Source organism: Callorhinus ursinus, unplaced genomic scaffold (assembly GCF_003265705.2).
Source record: "Callorhinus ursinus isolate GAN/ISIS: 27379988/994484 unplaced genomic scaffold, GSC_fseal_2.0 scaffold47, whole genome shotgun sequence".
Lineage (NCBI taxonomy): Eukaryota > Metazoa > Chordata > Mammalia > Carnivora > Otariidae > Callorhinus > Callorhinus ursinus.
Window position 1 is genome coordinate 7,102,594 of NW_027397109.1, and position 20,486 is coordinate 7,123,079.

Sequence of the window (20,486 nt, forward strand, 5' to 3'; positions counted from 1 at the left end):
CTACAGGAGAACAAATAAATACCCTGTTCTACAGTCACAAAATGAAATACATCAAACAATAGAAAAAAAATTATACATAAAACATGGATGAGTCTCAGACATTAAGTTGAACAAAAGAAGCCAGAAACACAATAGCTAATACTGTATGAGTCCATTTACATGAAGTTTAAGACTAGGCACAATTGATCTATGCTTAATAGAAATCAGCAAGATCATCTCAGGTGAGAAGAGGGGAGGCAGGTATTGACTGGGAAGATACAAGAGGGCCTTATGAAAGTATGGAACTGTCCTAGGGATGCCTGTGGCTCCGTCAGTTAAGCATCCAACTCTTGATTTTGGCTCAGGTCATGATCGCAGGGTTGTGGGATCGAGCCCCGTGTTGGGCTCCACACTCAGCAGGGAGTCTGCTTGTCCCTCTCCCTGTTCCTCACTCTGCTCTCTCTCTCTCTCTCTCTCAAATAATAAATAAAATATTTTAAAGAAGGATGGAACTGCTCTATGTCTTGATTTGGGTGGTGGTTGTACAGACGTACACACATGTGGAAATTTCTTGAGCTTCAGATTTATGCATTTTAACAAATGTAACTTAAACTTCAATCAGCAACTCTGGCATTGGCCTCCATCTGAATGAGGTCATATAAGGAACTCAATGTAAGAGCCACCTGGATAAGCCTAATGCATAGAACATTAGAGATAATAATCCAAAAAAAATGGCCATTTTAAGCAACTAAGCTTCAGGACACTCTGTTATGCTGCAACAACCAGAATTTGCACTGCATGTGGGTGCTGCTTTGGGGCCAGGTGGTGGGCGGGAGCTAGAAGGCTAGAGACTATCTGTGAGGACGTGGAAGGACAGTGAGGAAAATATATTGGAGGATGAAGAAAAGGGGACTCTTGTTATGTGGTGCCAGTACACTGGTAACACTATCACCTGAGGTGATGAAAAACAGAAAGGGTACTCAGAGAATTCATGGACTGTAGCTAGGGATGAGTCTAGGCAGAGAGAAGAAAGGGACAGCTGACTTCTTATGGCTGCCTATGACAAAATACAAAAGAGATATAAACTAAACAGGGTACTATTAAGTTTTTGAGAGGAAATATCAAAATGCCAGGACCTGCTAGTTTCATAAATAAAACTATTGCATCCTCAGACTCACAAGGTAAGAATGACTTCAGCACAAAGAAAAAACACAGGTTACCACCCACCCATAAAGCATGGCCTAGGGTAAAGCTCTTCAGGGTATGGCTGTATACCACTTGTGAAGACCTCAGAATGATCTACGCAAGTAGCTGGTAGGGCTTCTGAGAGTCTTAAGAGTGTGCTTGGTAGATTCTCTAGCTAAACGTTAAGGTTTTTTTTTTAAGATTTTATTTATTTTTTGAGAGAGTGCACATGAGCTGGAGGGAGAGGGAGTGAGAATCCAAAGCAGTCTCTTTATGAGATCATGACTTGAGCCAAAACCAAAAGTCACACACTTAACCAACTGAGCCATGCAAGCGCCCCAAACATTAAGGCTTTTAAGAATCTTAAGTGTACTGCTCACATCAGCTTCACAGACAGGCTTAGGTAGAGAATGATCTGGCTCATAAAGAGACGAAGGTGTGATTTTCACCCAAGTGTTGATTATAAATGTATATAAAAGACCCCATGAAGCTTTTCAAGGAATTGTACTGGCTTAAACTAAAAGGGACAGAGACAGCACAAAATGAAATGAGGCCTTGGAACCCCAAACTCCTACTGAAAGAAACAGATTGAGAATATTGAGAAAGCTACTCAGAAGGCTACATGGGCTATTTCTCATGGTAAAGGAAGGATGATTCAGAGGGCAGAATCACAACCCATGCAGAGACAAAAGCCCTAACCAAAGTACATTTTCTGACCAGGGAGAAAGAACAAGTAGGTTGTCAGGATTTCTACAGATCAGTGACTACTACCTTCCCCCACCCCTTTTTGAATGGCAGTACACACTGCATCCTATTTCTCTGTCATTATTTTATAATGTTGTGGGGGGAGATGGCCCACAAATAACTTGCCCCTTTAGCTCACAGATCTTACGAGGAGCAGAACTGCACTTGGTGATCTGTACTTTGCACCTGAGGAGCCGCTTCTGCACCTAGACCTGATTCAGATGACATATTATTAGATGTTGAGCCAATACAGTAATTGGATGAGATTTGGAATAGTCTTTTGCTCTGTAGAACACATGTGAAGAGCAGAACTGACTCTCCTCCAGTCTTTTGGAGCTGAAGAGACCAGCCTATCAACTGGAAACCCCACAGGGTCATGCCCTAGAAATATGGATGAAGAAAAGGGAGACTATGTCTTATCAAAATGGAGACCCTGCCCTAACTCAGCTCAATCTTTATTTTTTTTAAAGATTTTACTTAATTATTTGTCAGAGAGAGAGAGAGGGAGAGAGAGAGAGAGAGCACAAGCAGGGGGAGAGGCAGGCAGAGGGAGAAACAGGCTCCCCGCTAAGCAGGGAGCCCGATGCGGGACTCGATCCCAGGATCCCAGGATCCCAGGATCATGACCTGAGCAGAAAGTAGACGCTTAACTGACTGAGCCACCCAGGCATCCCTCAGCTCAATCTTTAACAGGACTGAGCAATTAGTCTTCAGTCTTGGCAGGGGGTAAATGCTCTAGTGGGAGATGAAGTTATCTACAGCCTCTGAAGTTCTTTTTATATACAATATTTAGATATAATAAAAAATTACTAAATATGGGAAAAGGCAAGATCATATAACAGAAAATCAAGAGGAAAAACAGGTAAAGTTCCTGAATGTTTTTTATTTTTGTTTCATTTGCATGGAAAGGCCAATTTCTTCAGACAAAGGTATCTGGGAGTTCAAAGTCTTCTGCCTCATCTGTGTCTGCCAAAAATTCTTATTCCAAAATTCAGGAACCCACTCTTTCCCACAGGTGCCCTTACCTTAGCATAAGAGACCACTGGGGTTGTGAATTTAAATACCTTTATAATTCTGCAGCCCGTACAAATCAGGCCATATAAATCAGGCCTAATCATCAGCCATGTGGGTCTTGCATCTATAAAGATAAAGAGATTCCTTTCAGGCCACCACAGAGGCTTTCTATTTATTCTCCAAAATTCAACCTCCAACCTTGAGAGTTCAAGGCGCCAGGGGCTGTGTTGATTTTCCAGCAGAGCCCATCCAAAACAGCAGCGTCATGGTCATCACCACCTGCTGAAGTCTCAGATAATCTTCAGTGATTCTTCAAGGCCCTCTGGCCTACCATGGCTTCACACTGGCCAATCCCTACTGGAAAATAGGTAGCCCAGGTGGTAGAGTCCAAAGAGCTTAGCCTCCAGGGACACAGCACAAGAGAAGGAAGGGAAATGAGACTGGTGAGGCAGACAGAGAAAAACCAGCTCACGCCATTAACCTTTTCTCAGGAAGTTACTGAAGAAAGTGCTTCCCCAGATGAGAGGGATAAGGAAGAGGAAGATACAGTATCAGAAAAGAGGAGAATCAACATAGCAGACACATGAAGAGAATAGATAGAATGGTGAATAAAACAAGTCCTAAGACATCAGTTGGCAAGAATCCTTGTAGCAAGTTAATTCTAGAACAAGAGGACCACATTTTTAAAATTACTGAGACATTACCTGAATCATAAGAATACACTGTAAGGAGTTTTGCAGTTTTGAGGAAAAATTTGAGGATGAGTAAGTGATAAGAAGTAAATAAGTCAGTGATATAAAACTGAGTATATGAAAATTTTAGGTAATTATTAGTTACAGGAAAGACAAAAAACACAAAAAAGGAAACATAATCCTAATCGTCCACATGGATCATCTCTGGACAGTATCTATAGTTCAAATGATGTAAACTAAAGACTTTCTAATCTACACTTGATCTTAGCCAAAAGGCCGAGAAGCGATGAAGACTTTCTAATCTATGACCTTTATTACAAGAAGGTATTTTACACAATTGCCTTTACCCTTCGCTCCGGATGGAGCTGCCAAGTCACCTGGGAGTCAATGGAGGGGGACCAGGGACCACATTTTGAGAAACCACACTTCATCATTTAGCATTGTGTACCAGAGAGGGCACTTCCTCCTTTCTTCTCCTTCACAGAGAGTTCCACACTTAATCTAATGCTTATCTCTGTACTGTTCCATGCTCTAGAAACGTATATGGACAATAGATGCACTTACGGAAATCCCAAGAATGCATTTTATTTAGGGAATATAGAATTTATCTCAATTTTTTCTGAAGCACAACCCAGTATTTCTCTTTTAGGTACAAAATTCTTATTAATATTAGTTAATATTCTTATTAATTAATTAATAAAAATTATTATTAATATTCATAAACTAAAGCTAATGAAAATGCTTGGCCATTTTATTATGAGAGAAAATAGTAAAATGGGGCTGAATAAGAAAAACATTTTAAAAGTTAACTTACTCGTATGAAATCCATAAGTGTATTATAAATGAAGGCTCCTCTGGGAAGAAAAAAGCAGCTTCCAGGACTCAGATCATGGAAAAAGAATAGTTCTTGTTCCTAGATTAAAACAATAAGTGCATCTCAAATCTCACTGCCATAGATCAATATTTACTGTATGCATGTGATATGCTAGGAATGGCTCAGTTACAATTTCCATCTAGTTCATTCTTTCTGCTCTGTTTCCCAAATACAAAGTATGTTATTAAGTACATACAATTTTTTAAAACATTATTTTTATATCATGGTAAGAATGAGAGAATGGTGTGATTTCTAAACTTAATAAAAGACACGGGAAGGAAAGAGGTGAGAGGACACTTGGGGGATTAGCATGCAAGAACGCAACAGCAAACTCCGAGTGCCAGCAAAACAGAAGACCGGACATGAGCAGAAGAAATACCAAACAATTTGATCATAGGCCAAAGAATGTCCCCATCCTGCTGGTGATTAGGACGCACGGCGTACCTTTCCAATCTTCCTGTGATCTCGGTTCTTGGCTTCCTCTTGGAACTTTTCCCAGGTCTTCATCATCTTGTTATCAGGGAAGGATATCCCATAGACCCTCTGCAGTGTTTCCATTTCGGGATTGCCCTCCCAATACGTTGAGGAATTCTAAGCACCAAACAAGATTGGGTCAACACACCAAACATTTGGTGATAAATAAAACTGCTCTTAAATATGTGCACAATTTTCTGCTACATTATCAACATAGCTTTACTTAAAGATGACTTTCTGTAGCACTGGAAAGACTTTAAAATTGATTCTAATTAAACCCGCCCCGCCGGAATTCATCAGAAAGCGATGTAGTCTGCTGTATGGATTGTGGGAAAGGAAAGTGAGGTAGGGGAAGGCAGCAGGGCCAAGAGTAACTGCACCACTGACGGGAGGAGCAGCAGAGGAAGCAGGATCGGGGACGTGAAGATCCCAGTCAAGTGTTCTTGTTCACATTAGGGTGATTCGAGAAAACCATGATACCCAGAACAACATGTTAACATAGCATATGAGAAAGAAAGGCATTGTCACATGTGTAGTGAGTTTAGATAATAAACAAAACTACATGTAAGGTCCTAATTATCAAAAAATCTAAAAAATTATAGTATTTTTAGAAGTTTTTGTAAAAATCAAATAATGAAGTATTTTACAATACTGTGATGTTCAGATGATAAAAGATGTGATTGAAATTACTCATTGTCTGGGTCATCTTAAGTCTGCTGTATTAAAAAAAAAATCCTTACCTTGAAAATTTTTATGGTTTTAATTTTTCCAGTGTGTCTTACATGGGGGCCTTTGCAAAGGTCAATTAGCGGACCGCACCTATAATGAAATATTTCAGACATGCCCAGATACAGTTATAGCATTTTGGACCATTCGTTACAAACCATGTTTTCATATGTTTTAAGTGAAGGATCTCACTTATTTGTACATCTTAGGTCAACTTTTGATTTGGGGCCAACTTAAAATAATTTAAATTAATTTTTAATTTAGGATGAAGAGGCAATCTATCTAGCCTTAGATCCCAGTCTTCCCTCCTTTGTTCAAATTCAAAAGTTACAGAATCTTCTGAAAATAACTGTACATAAAGACATCACTTTTCACTGTCATATCCCAAGGCTCTTAAAAACTTTCCACTTTCATAAAATCAAAAAGCCATTCCCCTGCTCTACACTAACTTTCAAAACCAAAATGACCTCCAATTTATACAAAATGCACTAACTTCATACCTTACATTAAAAATAAACTTCACCAAACCCATAGAATGTACCCCAACAAGAGTGAACCATAATGCAAACTCTGGACTCTATGTGACTATGATGTGTCAGTGTAGATCCATCAGTTGTAACTAATGTGCCAGTCTACGGGGGCTGTTGATAGGTGGGGGAGGCTGTGCATGTGTGGGGTAGGGGGTACGGAAGAAATCATTGTACCTTCTCAATTTTGCTATGGACCTAAACCTGCTCTAAAAAATCAGGTCTGGAGGCGCCTGGGTGGCTCAGTCGATTAAGCGTCTGCCTTCAATCAGGTCATGATCTCAGGGTCCTGGGATCGAGCCCCGCATCGTGTGCTGGGCATGGAACCTACTTAAGATTCTCTCTCTCCCTCTGTCCCCTCCCCACTGTCTGTGGATGCTCTCACTCTCTCTCTCTCTAAAACACAAAACAAAACAAACACATGATACTGTCGCTGGGGATTCACTTGCACCTCTAACAAACATGGACCCCCAAACCTTAATAAGCACAGACTTTTTTTCAAGTACAGAAACATTTAAAAAGTTAAAATACTAATGACACTGGCTGGAGGGAAGGTCCTTAACATCAACTAATTTAAGGAAAATTTAGTAAAGAAAGTAAGTTTCCTTAACTCTTCCAACCAATTTTAAGTATTTTTGAAGTTCACTGGTTAAAAAGTTAAAAATTACAATGAATACATAAAGGGACCGGTTTATTCACCAAAGTGAAATAAGCTTCAAAGATGAAAATACTGGGGCGCCTGGGTGGCTCCGTCGTTAAGCGTCTGCCTTCGGCTCAGTCAGGTCATGGTCCCGGGGTCCTGGGATCAAGACCCGCATCCGGCTCCCTGCTCTGCCGGAAGCCTGCTTCTCCCTCTCCCACTCCCCCTGCCTGTGTTCCCTCTCTCGCTGTGTCTCTCTCTGTCAAATAAATAAATAAAATCTTAAAAAAAAAAAGATGAAAATATCATTTCTTCAAATGACCAGGCTTTATTGTTCTCTGTCCAAGATGGAAGTGGTAAATCAACGCTCAAAGGAGTGGAAGGAATGCCTAATTAGCATGAAAGACTTCAATACACTGATCTTTGAACAACCCTATAGAACGAAAAGCAATTCATTTTCCAAAAATTAAATTGACAGAATAAGAAGCGTCATTGTTGACCTGTGTCTCTGTCAAATAAATAAATAAAATCTTAAGAAAAAAAAAATAACCACAAAGGCTCAAGTATTAGAAGCCAGAATTTTAAAACAGCATATCTTTTTTATTTCCTCATGTATTTTTAAGTTTTAAAATGCATATACTAACAATTACTTGAATTACAGGTAATGAATAATAAAACCTTGTCTGGTCATTGGCGAATGGCAAAAATAAGGTAAGCACAGTATCTATCCCGCTTCAATGTCAAAGGGCAACGAGTTCATATTGTAACATAAGAAATAACCTGTGCAGGGGCGCCTGGGTGGCTCAGTTGGTTAAGCGACTGCCTTCAGCTCAGGTCATGATCCTGGAGTCCCAGGATCGAGTCCCACATCGGGCTCCCTGCTCAGCAGGGAGTCTGCTTCTCTCTGACCCTCTTCCCTCTCGTGCTCTCTGTCATTCTCTCTCTCAAATAAATAAATAAAATCTTTAAAAAAAAAAAAAAAGAAAGAAAGAACCTGTGCATAGCTTTGCTTAGAGGGGAGATGACTTTACTTACAGCACCATTAAACCCCAGAACCATAAGTACTTGACTGTGGAAAGTAAATGCCCTTGCGGAGGGTATTTGTGATTTCAAATACACAGACAGCAGATCTTCTAAGATGGGACCGTGAAGGTCACAGACGCAGTCAGAACACACAGATATGGGGAACAGCAATTACCCGTCAGGCAGCTTAAAAGACGCACGAAAAAAAAAAAGGGCTCAGATGTTAAAGGAACAGAACTAAGTCACAGTGGTACTGACTTCACTTGCCTCTTCCTACCATCTGACTTGCCTTTGGTTCCCCAAGGTTGCCTTTAATTGTGTTTCATGATGAATATCTGACTAACGCATGAAAGTTAATGCTCCTGGACTCCAGGAAATGGGGAGTATAGTAAGAGGCAGAAAATCACTGTAGGAGGCAGATGACACAGAGCAACTCCCGCTGCCACATCAATAAGAATGTGGGAGGATAGAATAAAATTCCCTTCCCTAACAGCCCCCACTAAAACGTAAGGCACTGGGCAAACAGTTTCACCCACATGGGGAAAGATGCTGTCACAGCTAACGTCCGGAAAACAAAAATTCAGGTTTTAGCACCAGCCTGATAAATACAAATGAAGAGGGGAATAAGTTCCCTTTGCTGATAACATTTCGGAGTCCCAAACTAAAGTAGTATATCAACTATGCAAATTTATAAAATACGCCACCCACCCAAAGACCAACTGCTTCTACTTCTAATACCTTCAAGTTTACCACGGAGCAGGGCTTAAAATTTACACACACGTTACCTGTAAACCGTCGTAGTTGGAGTGTTAATTTTCTCATTCAGGATGCGGCATTTGAATTCATTGTACTACAAAGAAAAATATATTTACATATTATTATATAAAATGTTTAAATGGAGAAAAAAACTTTTACTTTTTTCAACAAACACTGAATGGGTGTCTACTATGTTCTAGGTGCTGAGACTCGGGGAATACCCGAGTTCACAGTGTAGCGCTGTAGTGTCTAAACCAGGAACCATGAACCCGAGTGGCTACTGAGCACTTGCAATGGAACCAGTCTGAAATGAGATGAGCTTAAGTGCAAAACACACGGGATTTCAGAGACATACTGTGAAAGACAGAATGGAAAATAGCTCATTAATTATTTTTATGTTGGTTACATGTTGAAGTGATATTTTTGATATAATGGGTTAAATAAAATGTTATAAAAATTCATTCCACCATTCTTTTACTTTTAAAACGTGGCTACCAGAAAATTTAAGATTACATATGGGGCTCAGATTCGTGGATCACATTCTATTTTTATTTTTCAAAATTTTATTTTTCGAAATTTTTTTATTTCAATTCAATTAGCCAACATACAGTACATCATTATCACATTATATTTGTATTGAACAGCACTGTTCTAGAAGACTATGATTTTTTTCATCTCATTTTCAGAATGTATTTCTTTTTTTATTTAAACTCCAGTTAGTTAACATACAGTGTAATATTAGGTTTCAGGTGTACAATACAGTGATTCAACACGCCCGTACCTCACCCGGCGCTCATCACCTATTTCACCCCTCCCCCCACCCACCTCCCCTCTGGTAACCCTCAGTTTGTTCTTTATAGTTAAGAGTCTGTTTCTTGGCTTGCCTCTCTCTTTCTCTCACTCTCTTTTATTTTCTCTTTGCTCATTTGTTTCTTAAATTTCACATACGAGTGAAATCATGTATTTGTCTTTCTCTTATTTTGTTTAGCATTATACTCTCTAGCTCAATCCATGTCTTGGTAGGAAACATTTCATTCTTTTTTTTTTTTTAAAGAATTTATTTATTTATTCATGAGAGACAGAGAGAGAGAGAGGGAGAGAGAGAGAGAGAAGCAGGCTCCCAAGGAGGAGGGAGCCCAATGCGGGACTCGATCCCAGGACCCTGGGATCATGACCTGAGCCGAAGGCAGACGCTTAACCATCTGAGCCACCCAGGCGCCCAAACATTTCATTCTTTCTATGGCTGAATAATACTCCATTGTAGATTATACCACCTCTTCTTTATCCATTCATCAGTTGATGGATACTTCGGTTGTTTCCATACTTTGGCTACTGTAGATAATGCTGCTACAAACATTGGGGTGCAAGTATGCCTTTGAATTAGTATTTTTGTGTTCTTTGGGTAAATCCCTAGTGGTGTGATTACTGGATCATAGGGTATTCTAACTTTTTGAGGCACCTCCATACTGTTCTCCAGAATGGCTACACCAGTTTGCATTCCCACCAACAGTGCAAGAGGGTTCCCCTTTCTCCGCATCCTTGCCAACACCTGTTATTTCTCAGGTTGTTGATTTTAGCCATTCTAACAGGTGTGAGGTGATATATCATTGCGGTTTTGATTTGTATTTCCCTGGTGATAAGTGATGACGAGCATCTTTTCATGTGTCTATTGTCCATCTGAATGTCTTCTTTGGAAAAATGTCTATCCATGTCTTCTGCCTGTTTTTTAATTGGATTACTCTTTTTGGGAGGGTGTTGTTTGATAAGTTCTTTTTATATTTTGGATACTAACCTTTTATCAGATATGTTATTTGCAAATCCCTTCTTCCACTCAGTAGGTTGCCTTTTATTTTGTTGATTATTTCCATTGCTGTGCAGAAGCTTTTTATTCTGAGGTAGTCCCAATAGTTTATTTTTGCTTTTATATCCGCTGCCTCCAGAGACATAGCTAGTAAGAAGCTGCCACAGCCTCTGTCAAAGAGGATACTGCCTGTGCTCTCCAGGATTTTTATGGTTTCAGGTCTCACATTTAGGTCTGAAGATTCCAATTTTAACTATTTCATTTATTTCATTAACATGAAATAAATAAAATTTGAGGACATAGCTGCATTATTAATTTGCATAAAACAAAAACAAAGTTTATAGTAAATGATCCTATCGTTACATTAAAAACTCAGCAGACACTTCTCTTTTCTTTCCTGCTTTCATCACTACTGCCTTGGTGCCAGGTACTTTTTATTAAATAACTATTTAAAGGGGATAGTTGTTGAGAGAAAAAAATAGATTTGTATGATTTAACTGTTTCATACTTATATGTTCAAATCAAATCATTTTTCTTCAAAGAGATTTGATTAAGTTTAGTTCTTAAGAGTGGCTGCAAATGTCCACAATAGCCAAACTGTGGAAAGAGCCAAGATGCCCATCGACAGATGAATGGATAAAGAAGATGTGGTATATATACACAATGGAATATTATGCAGCCATCAAAAGGAATGAGATCTTGCCATTTGCAACGACGTGGATGGAACTGGAGGGTGTTATGCTGAGTGAAATAAGTCAATCAGAGAAAGACATGTATCACATGACCTCACTGATATGAGGAATTCTTAATCTCAGGAAACAAACTGAGTGTTACTGGAGTGGTTGGGGGTGGGAGGGATGGGATGGCTGGGTGATAGACATTGGGGAGGGTATGTGCTACGGTGAGCGCTGTGAATTGTGCAAGACTGTTGAATCACAGATCTGTACTTCTGAAACAAATAACGCAACATATTTTAAGAAAAAAGAAAAAGAAGAAGATAACAGGAGAGGAAGAAAAGGGGAGTATGTCAGAGGGGGAGACGAACCATGAGAGATGATGGACTCTGAAAAACAAACTGAGGGTTCTAGAGGGTAGGGGGGTGGGGGGATGGGTTAGCCTGGTGATGGGTATTGAGGAGGGCACGTTTTGCATGGTGCACTGGGTGTTATGAACAAACAATGAATCATGGAACACTGCATCAAAAACTAATGATGTAATATATGGTGATTAACATAACAATAAAAAAATTAAAAAAAAAAAAAGAGTGGCTGCAAAAAGGCAACCCACAGAATAGAAGAAAATAATTGCAAATCACATATCTGATACAGGATTAATATCCAGAATATATGAAGAACTCTTATAATTCAACAACAAAAAACAAACAACCCAATTACAAAATGGGCAAAAGACTGGAATAGACATTTCTCCAAATAAGACATACAACTGGCCAATAAGTCCATGAAAATATGCTTAACATCACTCGTCATTAGGGAAATGCAAGTCAAAAGCACAATGAGATACCACCTCACACACGTTAGGATGGCTACTATCAACAAAACAGAAAACTACAAGTGTTAGCGAGGACGTGGAGAAACTGGAACCCTCGTGCACTGCTGGTGGGAATGTAAAATGGTGCAGCTGCGTTGGCAAACAGTCTGGCAGTTGACAAAACAGAGAATTTCCATATGATCCAGCAGCTTATGGGTATATACCCCGAGGAATTGAAAGCAGGGACTAGAACAGATATTTCTACAGCCATGTTCACAGCGACCCTTTTCACAATAGTCAAAAGGTGGAAACAACCCAAGTGTCCACCAATAGATGAATGAATAAACAAAATGTGGTCTATACATACAACGGAATATTATTCAGCCTTAAAAAGGAAGGAAATTCTGACATATGCTACAACATGGACAAACCTTGGGGACATTACGCTAGTGAAATAAGGACGTCACAAAAGGACAAAAAAATGTATGATTCCACTTATATGGTTCTTAGAGTAGTCAAATTTGTACAGGCAGAAAAAGGGGAAGTGGGAATGGGGAGTTAGTGTTTACTTGGTTGGGGTTCCAGGTGGGGAAGAGGAAAAAGCTCTGGAGATGGATGGTGGTGATGGTTGCACAATATGAATGTACAAAATGCCACAGAACTGTACACTTAAAAATGGTTAATAAATTTTTCTATTTTGTGTATTTTACCACACACACATACATGTACACATACACAGACACACACACACACACACAGAGTACCTGCAACTTTACCAAGCCCAAACCTATTTTTTAATTCAACAATATTCTATGTTCAAATTACGTGCTTTCTTTGATATGATTTAAAAAATAAAATCAGGGGGCACCTGGGTGTTTCAGTCTGTTAAGCATCCAACTCTTGATTTCAGCTCCAGTCATGATCTTCGGGTTGTGAGATCGAGCCCTGAGTCAGGCTCCACACTGGGCCGGATGTGGAATCTGCTTAAGATTCTCTCTCTCTGCCTCTGCCCCTCCCCTCCCCCTGCCCCACCCCTGCTCACATGTGCGCACGTGCACACGCGCGCGCTAAATAAAAGTTAAGAATATATTTACATACGTTGGTCAAAACAATATAAAGAGAAAGTAGAAGTATTATTGAATTTATTAGTCAAAATATTAACAATACTCAAAATTAATCAGATTTATAGACACACACATGAAAATTATCACCTGGTCCTTCACCTACATATAACTGCATTAAAATTTTCAGGACATAGTAAGGACATATCACATTGGGTGACTAGTGACAACCTCACAGTAGGCTGCCAAATTGATTGGAACAATGTGGCAAGCAACACTCAACTATTTGTTTAAAAAAAAAAGCTATGTCAATTAATCATTTTTAATATTCCTGGCAAAAGATTTTCTTATTCTAAAGAGTCTCCTGAAATTACCTTAAACATTTCGAGGAGCACTTCCTTGCTGACTTCCAGTCTTTCGAAAGGTTGCTTTTCTTTTATGATAGTCTTACAGATGCTCTCCAGGGCTGACAGTTCTGTGCTGGACACTGCTCTAAAAAGAAGAGCAAGTGAGAGTCAACTCAGATTTCTCAGCCTTCCTGCAATGTCCTTTCTGTGGACCCTTGTCACTGACACTGAGGATTTCGTGTTTTATTGTACCAGGACTTCAGAAAGTCATACGTCCACATGCAAGGCAGACAATCTCATTTCTCAAAGAAGAATCCTGAGGCCCCAACAGAGGAAATGACTTGCCTGCAATTCTTCTCTGCGATGAGGTGTATAATTTGAAAAGCCCCATTAGAATCTTCCCCGGTTAGACTAAGCTCCTTTAGACCTGTTCTTCATGCAGTCAACCTTATACTTCACACACCTACATTTTTGTTCAAAAGAGATGTAGCAAGTGCTCACAAATCCCCGCCCTCAGTTACTGTGGAATCGGGTTGGGAGAAAGATCTGTGGGTGTGAACTGCAGCATCCAGTCTGGTACTCGCAGGGAATGGGCCTCCGTGAGCCATCAGCTGACCTCTTTCAGCTGCTCTCTGGTTTACCCTCACTCCCTTCCACCCACGCTGGCTTCCTTGCCTTTCCTCAAACAACACAGGCACAGGCCCACACCAGGGAGGTCCCAGAGGCCTAGAACGTTGTACCCCCAAAGGTCCATAAACACCCCCACACACACACACAACAGCCTCAGCATTTGCTCCCTTCCTCCATTCTGGTCCCTGCTTCAGCATCACTCGACCCTTTCCTGACCACCTGTCATGGCACACACCTCTCCACACCGGGCTTCTTTTCCTCCATACCACTCATCACCACCTGGTAAGTGGCTGTTCGTTTGTTTATTGTCTAAGCTAACCAGACTGTTAGCTCCACGGGAACAGACCATACTCTGTTCACTGCTGAATCACCAGCACCAAGCTCAGTCAAAAATCTTGTTGAACAAATCTTGGGGTGGTGGGAACAGGAGATGAAGACGGACAAGGCTGTACACAGGAGCTCTAGAGTACTGGGTGCTCAGTTAGGGAGACCATTTGAGCAGTGCAGTAGTGACAGGTAAGGACAAAATGTACCAAAGTCATCCAGCAAGAGATGTTATGGGTCTAATTCAGGCAGAAGCACAGAGGAAGAAGGGAGGATGGGAGAACTATTTAGGAGATAGGACTGGAAGAACTGGATTGAGGGAGGGACAGGAATTGGAAGGACCCTCAGGTTTCAGCTTTGGCAGCTAGTCCTTAAGAGCTATGGGGAATACAGGTGGTGGGCTGGGGCTGGGCCTGTTGCTAATGATTTCAAGCACAGATCTACAGAATGTGAAGCCTCTGTCCCCTACTCTGCATGGTACTTATCTGCATGGGATGTCTGGCCAAGGTGGATAGCACCCTTCATTATTCATGGAGCAGAACTGAACCAGCCACTCTTTGGGGATTAAATTTGAGATTCTGTTCTTAATTCAGTACTAGGCTCTAGCAGGTCTCATGTGAGATAAATAGTATTATCACTTCCTTCTGAGGACAAGAAAGAAAGTTCGAGAAGTTCCTCTGGAATCTAAACTCAGAAAAGAATAATTTTCAAACATAGCCAATCTATGCTCAAGTTATAGAACATATACACATTCACTAAATTAATATGTAATCATTATAAACGCATGCCTTCAGAAGTGACTATGCAGGCGGTATTACCTGTCTCCAATGAACATGTCATAATAAAATCCATTTTCAATGGGTGGACCATAGCACAGGTGGCCTCCGTAGTAAAGCTCCATGGCCTCCCCAAGGATGTGAGCACTGGAGTGCCAGTACACCTGTGTGGAACACAGAGGCCAGTGGCTATCGAAATTACGGCATGGGAAACTGTTAGTCCAATCACACAAGGAAGCAAGTGGATCACCTTTAAGGGGACAAATGCTAAGACACAGAGCAACATCAATTTGAAAAGAAACGCTTCAATGCCCACGTCGAAGAGAACACTTTCTGAGCGTTCCTGGCAATTACACCAGGGCCATAAGCTGGGTTCTAGTGTAAACTGCTGTCTTGAGTCGCAGCTAAAGCACAGCTCCAAAACCACGGCCTTCCACGTCCATCTTCACTCGCAGAGAGGTTGTCTGTCGAAGCCTCAACCATCCGCTTGGAAGGCTGAGCAGAGGAGTCGCGCGGCAGCCCAGCTCAGCCCAGAGTGGAGGAAAGCCAAGGGTGACAGACACTGGCTTCCTTCCTTTCTCTCCAGGGACAGCCTCGAAGCTGAACACAGAGGGCCAAAGTAGTTTGCGTCTACACGGCAGTCCCCGCAGGTTGAACAGCTTTTGACAAGATGGCTCTGGAGGGCGACGAGTGTGGGGCCTGGGAATGTGGCCTGAGAGCCCCGGCCAGCACACACATGAGTTAATTTACCACCGTCCAAGGGCCGCTCATCAGGTCTACAAGGTCGGAAAGTTGGGTTTTGAATCTGGTTTTGAATTCCCAAGGAATCAGTGGTTTACGGATAAACTAAAACTAACCAAAGTCACCAAATAAATATAGGTGCCAAAGAAGCAAGACAACACCGGAGTCCCCTGGCAGCATTTTCCTTCCCTTATCAAATAGGAAATGTTACAATGAGAAAGCCGTTTGACAAATAAAATCAATCGGAACAGAGGGAGGTTGGCTGGCTGAGCAGGCTATGGGCAATCCCAACCAGCAGCGTTAGGCTGGGATAGGATCTGCAAACGGCCCCAGAGGGTCGGTCCCTTTGCTTCGGATGGTGCCAGGAGGGCAGACTAACTGCCAACATGAACCCAAGTCTCTTCTTTGGTGCTCTGTCCACCCCTAGATATTTGTTGAGCCAAACTCTGTGTTAGGTGTTGGGGATACAACAGTGAACAAAAAGGAGTCACCAGCCTCCTGCAGTTTGCAGCGCAGCGTGAGAGAGACGGGCATAAACAAACTAGTAAGTGCATAATCACAAGACCAGAAGAAGATTTAAAAGGAGATGAACAGGGCACTGGAACGAAGAGTGACAGTGAAGGCTCCACCTTCACAGAGAGTCAGGAACATGGAAGGGGGAAAGCAGGGTAGCCTGAGAAAGGCTGCAGAGAGAAGAAAGGGCGAGCAGCCATGCAGGCCTTGGGCCGGGAGAGGAGGGAAGCTGAGTTTTATTCCAAATGCAGTGAGATGCAGTGAAGGGCTTTAAACAGAAAAATTTTCAATTTACCTTTTAAAACACCGTTTGGTAGCAGTACAAGAATGGATTTTAGGGGAATAGGACAGCAGGTGGGCAGTTTCTTGGGTTGTGCTATAATAACACCATCGTGGACTCTTGGACAGTGGCAGTGGAAATGCAGAGAAGTGGGCAGATTCAAGATACCTCGGGAAAGTAATGGCTTACCAATTAATTCGAGACTGGAGCTGGGAGGGCAGGCTGTAATCATACACAACCTCTGAGACTCTAGGTTGAGCAATTAGGCATGTCATGGAGGTGTACACTCAGATGGGGCTAAAATCAAGAGTTCTGCTGTGGACATACTCAGGATTCCTGTACGATCTCTGGATGGAGATAGTGCATGGCCAGCAGCGTACACAAGACTGAGACGTGTCTAGCCACAGACAGAAGAACTGACAGCGGATAGTTAATAGAAACGCTTGGAACGGGAATCTAAAGACAGACGGTGCCATGACTGAGCACCGAGGAATTCTTCACTCTGCGGGCAGATGAAGAAGAAAAAGCCAGCAAAGGAGACTGAGAACAATCGATGGTGGGAATGAAACCAGAAAAGCAGTGGCACCATAAAGGACCTTAAAAGAAGGGCGTGGTTCATTGTAAATGAGAGAATCCAGAGGATGGGGGGAGGTGGCCATTGAAATGGGGAGTGAAGTCCGACTCATGCCCTGATGTACTGGAAGAGACCCCTGAGCCGCACTAAAAGCACAGAACTAGCAGCTTTGGTTCTTATGTAAATCTGCTTTTCTGGTTCACACCTCTAAGTACCACCAAGTACCTTGTGTTTTCTTGAGCATGAAATCATAGCTGCACATCACTGGTTTCCCTGGGACTTCCCCCAAAGATTTAAAGTAGAATAATATCTACCTACATATATTCTTTTAGTAGACAATACGCTCACAAAAGGAAATACCATTAGATATGTTTTAAAATTGCAAGCTGTATCATTTTATAAAATGCCCCTTGTTTCTGTTGTGTATATTTATCAGCTTTATGTGAGTATTCTTCCTGTCATTTTCTATATGAACTTATCTAGAGGGCAGAGGGTGTTTCTTCTGTATGTTACATTATGCTCTAACTATTCTTATAAATAGAATCATCTTTTACAATATAAAGGAGTCTTGAAATTTTCCATAAAGCAAAAAATGCTTTTAAAAAAGCATTAATTTCTCATTTCTTTAGATCTGGGTTTTCAAGATTCATTTTTCTATAGGGTTTCTTTTTCATGGATATGTGCTAAATATTCATAAGTTGGTTTATGTTCAGTATCTTATTATGTTTATAGCAACAGGAAAATAAATTCCAGGAACAACAACAAAAAAATCTTTGTTACTAAATTACATTAAAAGAAGCATCAAGATCTTGGAAAAGTTACTTCACCATCCTGAGCTCTGGTTGCCTCATCTGTAAAATAGGGATTAAAACATACACGTGTGCTAGGGTAACTGGGGACTCAAGGGGCCAGGGTCACTTGGTAAATGGTAAATAAACTTCTGGTAAATGTTTTTGCCTATCATCATTTTCATCAACAACCACACATATTTATGGAAACCCTACAATCCGACGTCAGATACCATGTTATGAGCATGGCAAGCAGAGGGGCCTGCTGGTTCGGCACTCTAGAAAGATTTCCCATGATAACAAATGTTTTCTTTTTCATGAGGTCACTGAATGCAAGGAGAGAAGAACCCCAAAGATGCCCACATCTCCATGGAACATTAAAGTTGGTAGTTCGTCCATCCCCTACCACCCTAGTACCTGGCAGATTGAAGAAGTTCAACAGCCAACTATGTAAAAAGAGTCTCAGGAGCGACACCTGCAGATAAACCAAGAGCGTGCCAGTGTGGGAAAGTGCAAGGCTTTCAGGCAGGATCTGGGCCCTTAGTTGAGGATCAAAACTAATTGCTCCACCAGCTATCATGGTGGCTCTTGGTTCCAGCCCCGATTGGACTTTCTCCAGAAACTGACACTATCTGAAACCTCTAGTTGTTTGTTTTCTTGTTTACTACCTCCACCCACTGGATGTAAACTCTTAAAACTCTTGGAAGCGGGAGTCTCCATGCTTTGTCCACTGCAGCCCTATAGTGTCTTTACGTGACTCCAGGGCCTTAGATGCTGGTCAGCTGACTGAGGGAATTTATAAAATTTTAAAGTCTAGGGATGAAATCTGGGATGAAGTTAAGTGACAGCTGTTAACAACTCATGAGAAAAACTAAATAATACACATATGCTATGTATTTCTTCTAAAAATTGCTCTTTCCGAATCACTTTTAAATGTGATTTTATTAATATTGTATTATTTAGCTATTGAATTGTTATACCTCACATATTTCACACAGAAAAGTAATTATAATATGCTTCTTATAAGTTTGGGTTAATAAATCAAGAAATTTAGCCTAGGTTTCAAAATTAATGTAGCCTAAACTAATCACAGGTTAGGTTTTAGGTGGACAGTGGGCCACATGAAAGGAAAACTGCAAAGTTAAGGTAACGATGCATATCAGAGACCTACATAAAAATCTGATATCTATTTTCCAGAATATTACATTAATAACTATTTAAAAGATATCTGGGTTTTGATAATGTTTTCCAATTCTCCTACACATATATTATAAAGTAGACTGATTTTTAAGAATCTATTAAAATTCACTTGGAATATACATTGATTTTATAATAAAGCATTATAGCTTAAAGAAATAATTATTTTAAAAAATGATAAATAGGGGCTTCTTTAAAAGCTGATATATATTGGTACATATTCATTCCATAGAAACTCATAAATACTAAACACCAATAAACCAGTGTTAAGTCTCAGAAGGTTACAAAACTCATCATTCTTGACTTTAATATGTGTCTTTGTACATAATATTGTTTACAATATAATTACTCAAAGTTTCATTGATTGGTTTTTAAATACTTACAGCTTGAGCTTCCTCATTATCAAACGTAAGCAGCTCTAGAGTGGAATCCCCTTCCAATGGACGGTCCAAGTCCCATAATTCACCATTTACTTTGGCTACAACCGTGCTTTCAGCCAGCTCTGGACTAGAAAGAGAAAAGTCACTTGGGAGTTAACCTTATCACACGCTACAATGATTCATTAAAACAAAAGATTAGAATAGTTTCCAGGGTTTTTTTTTTTAAGTGAATAGAAAGTACAAATGTAAACTAATAGAACAGATTTTTTTTATTTCGTAACATTTATTTTAGATACAAAAGTAGTATACATCCACTGTAAACAACAACCACCACCACCACACTTGGAAAACAGAGAAAACATGAAGAATAAAATAAAAATCACATCTAAATCTTACCACCCTGAAAATAACTACTCCTAGCATTTTAGTACATGTCTTTCTAGTCTTTTTCTCCATCCACCCCTCCTTCTCTCTCTCTCTCACTGCCCCCCCACACATTTATTGTTGTTTGAAAATTATTGACAAAAATAACGCATTAAGAACCTGGAAAGCACAGAAGAGCAAAGAAGAAGAAAAAAAAAACCTCAATCACACCACCAAGGGATTACTTGTTAACATTTTGTTGTATGTCCTTCCACATTTTTTGATAAATATATACACTACAATAAAAATCTAATAATAGTACCATTCTGTATATGTTATCTGGTAACGTACTTTTTAAACTTTGTAAGTCGCACGTTTTCCCTGACAATAGACAGACTTGAAAAACATGCTAGTAATTAGTTGCAGAAGAAACAAGACTTGCTTACTGAACCCTCTGTGGCTGGGCATTTTGGTTATTTCTTTGTGGGGTTTTTTTTGCTTTGTTTTGTTTTGGGACAAGTAACATTGCAGTGAACATTCTTGAACACACATCTTAGTGCCCATTTTCTCTGGAAAAATTCAAGAAGTA

The 20,486-nt window shown here is 40.4% G+C and overlaps 1 protein-coding gene across 10 annotated transcripts in view; it reads right to left on the bottom strand.

Annotated features, from left to right (window-relative positions):
* The window catches only part of TARS3 (threonyl-tRNA synthetase 3), a 76,327-nt gene that overhangs the window by 47,906 nt on the left and 7,935 nt on the right, over positions 1-20,486 (bottom strand). For all 10 annotated transcript variants that reach the window (XR_012375264.1, XR_003212338.2, XR_012375265.1 and 7 more), the window contains exons 4-10: positions 19,538-19,661; positions 15,104-15,225; positions 13,359-13,476; positions 8,664-8,728; positions 5,703-5,781; positions 4,933-5,079; positions 4,429-4,527 (exon numbers count right to left, since the gene is read on the bottom strand). Coding sequence is in view for 5 of the 10 variants with exons in the window: in XM_073882511.1 (XP_073738612.1) it covers positions 4,429-4,527; positions 4,933-5,079; positions 5,703-5,781; positions 8,664-8,728; positions 13,359-13,476; positions 15,104-15,225; positions 19,538-19,661 (754 nt within the window). In the remaining 5 variants the exon portion in view is untranslated. The remainder of the gene's footprint in view (positions 1-4,428; positions 4,528-4,932; positions 5,080-5,702; positions 5,782-8,663; positions 8,729-13,358; positions 13,477-15,103; positions 15,226-19,537; positions 19,662-20,486) is intronic.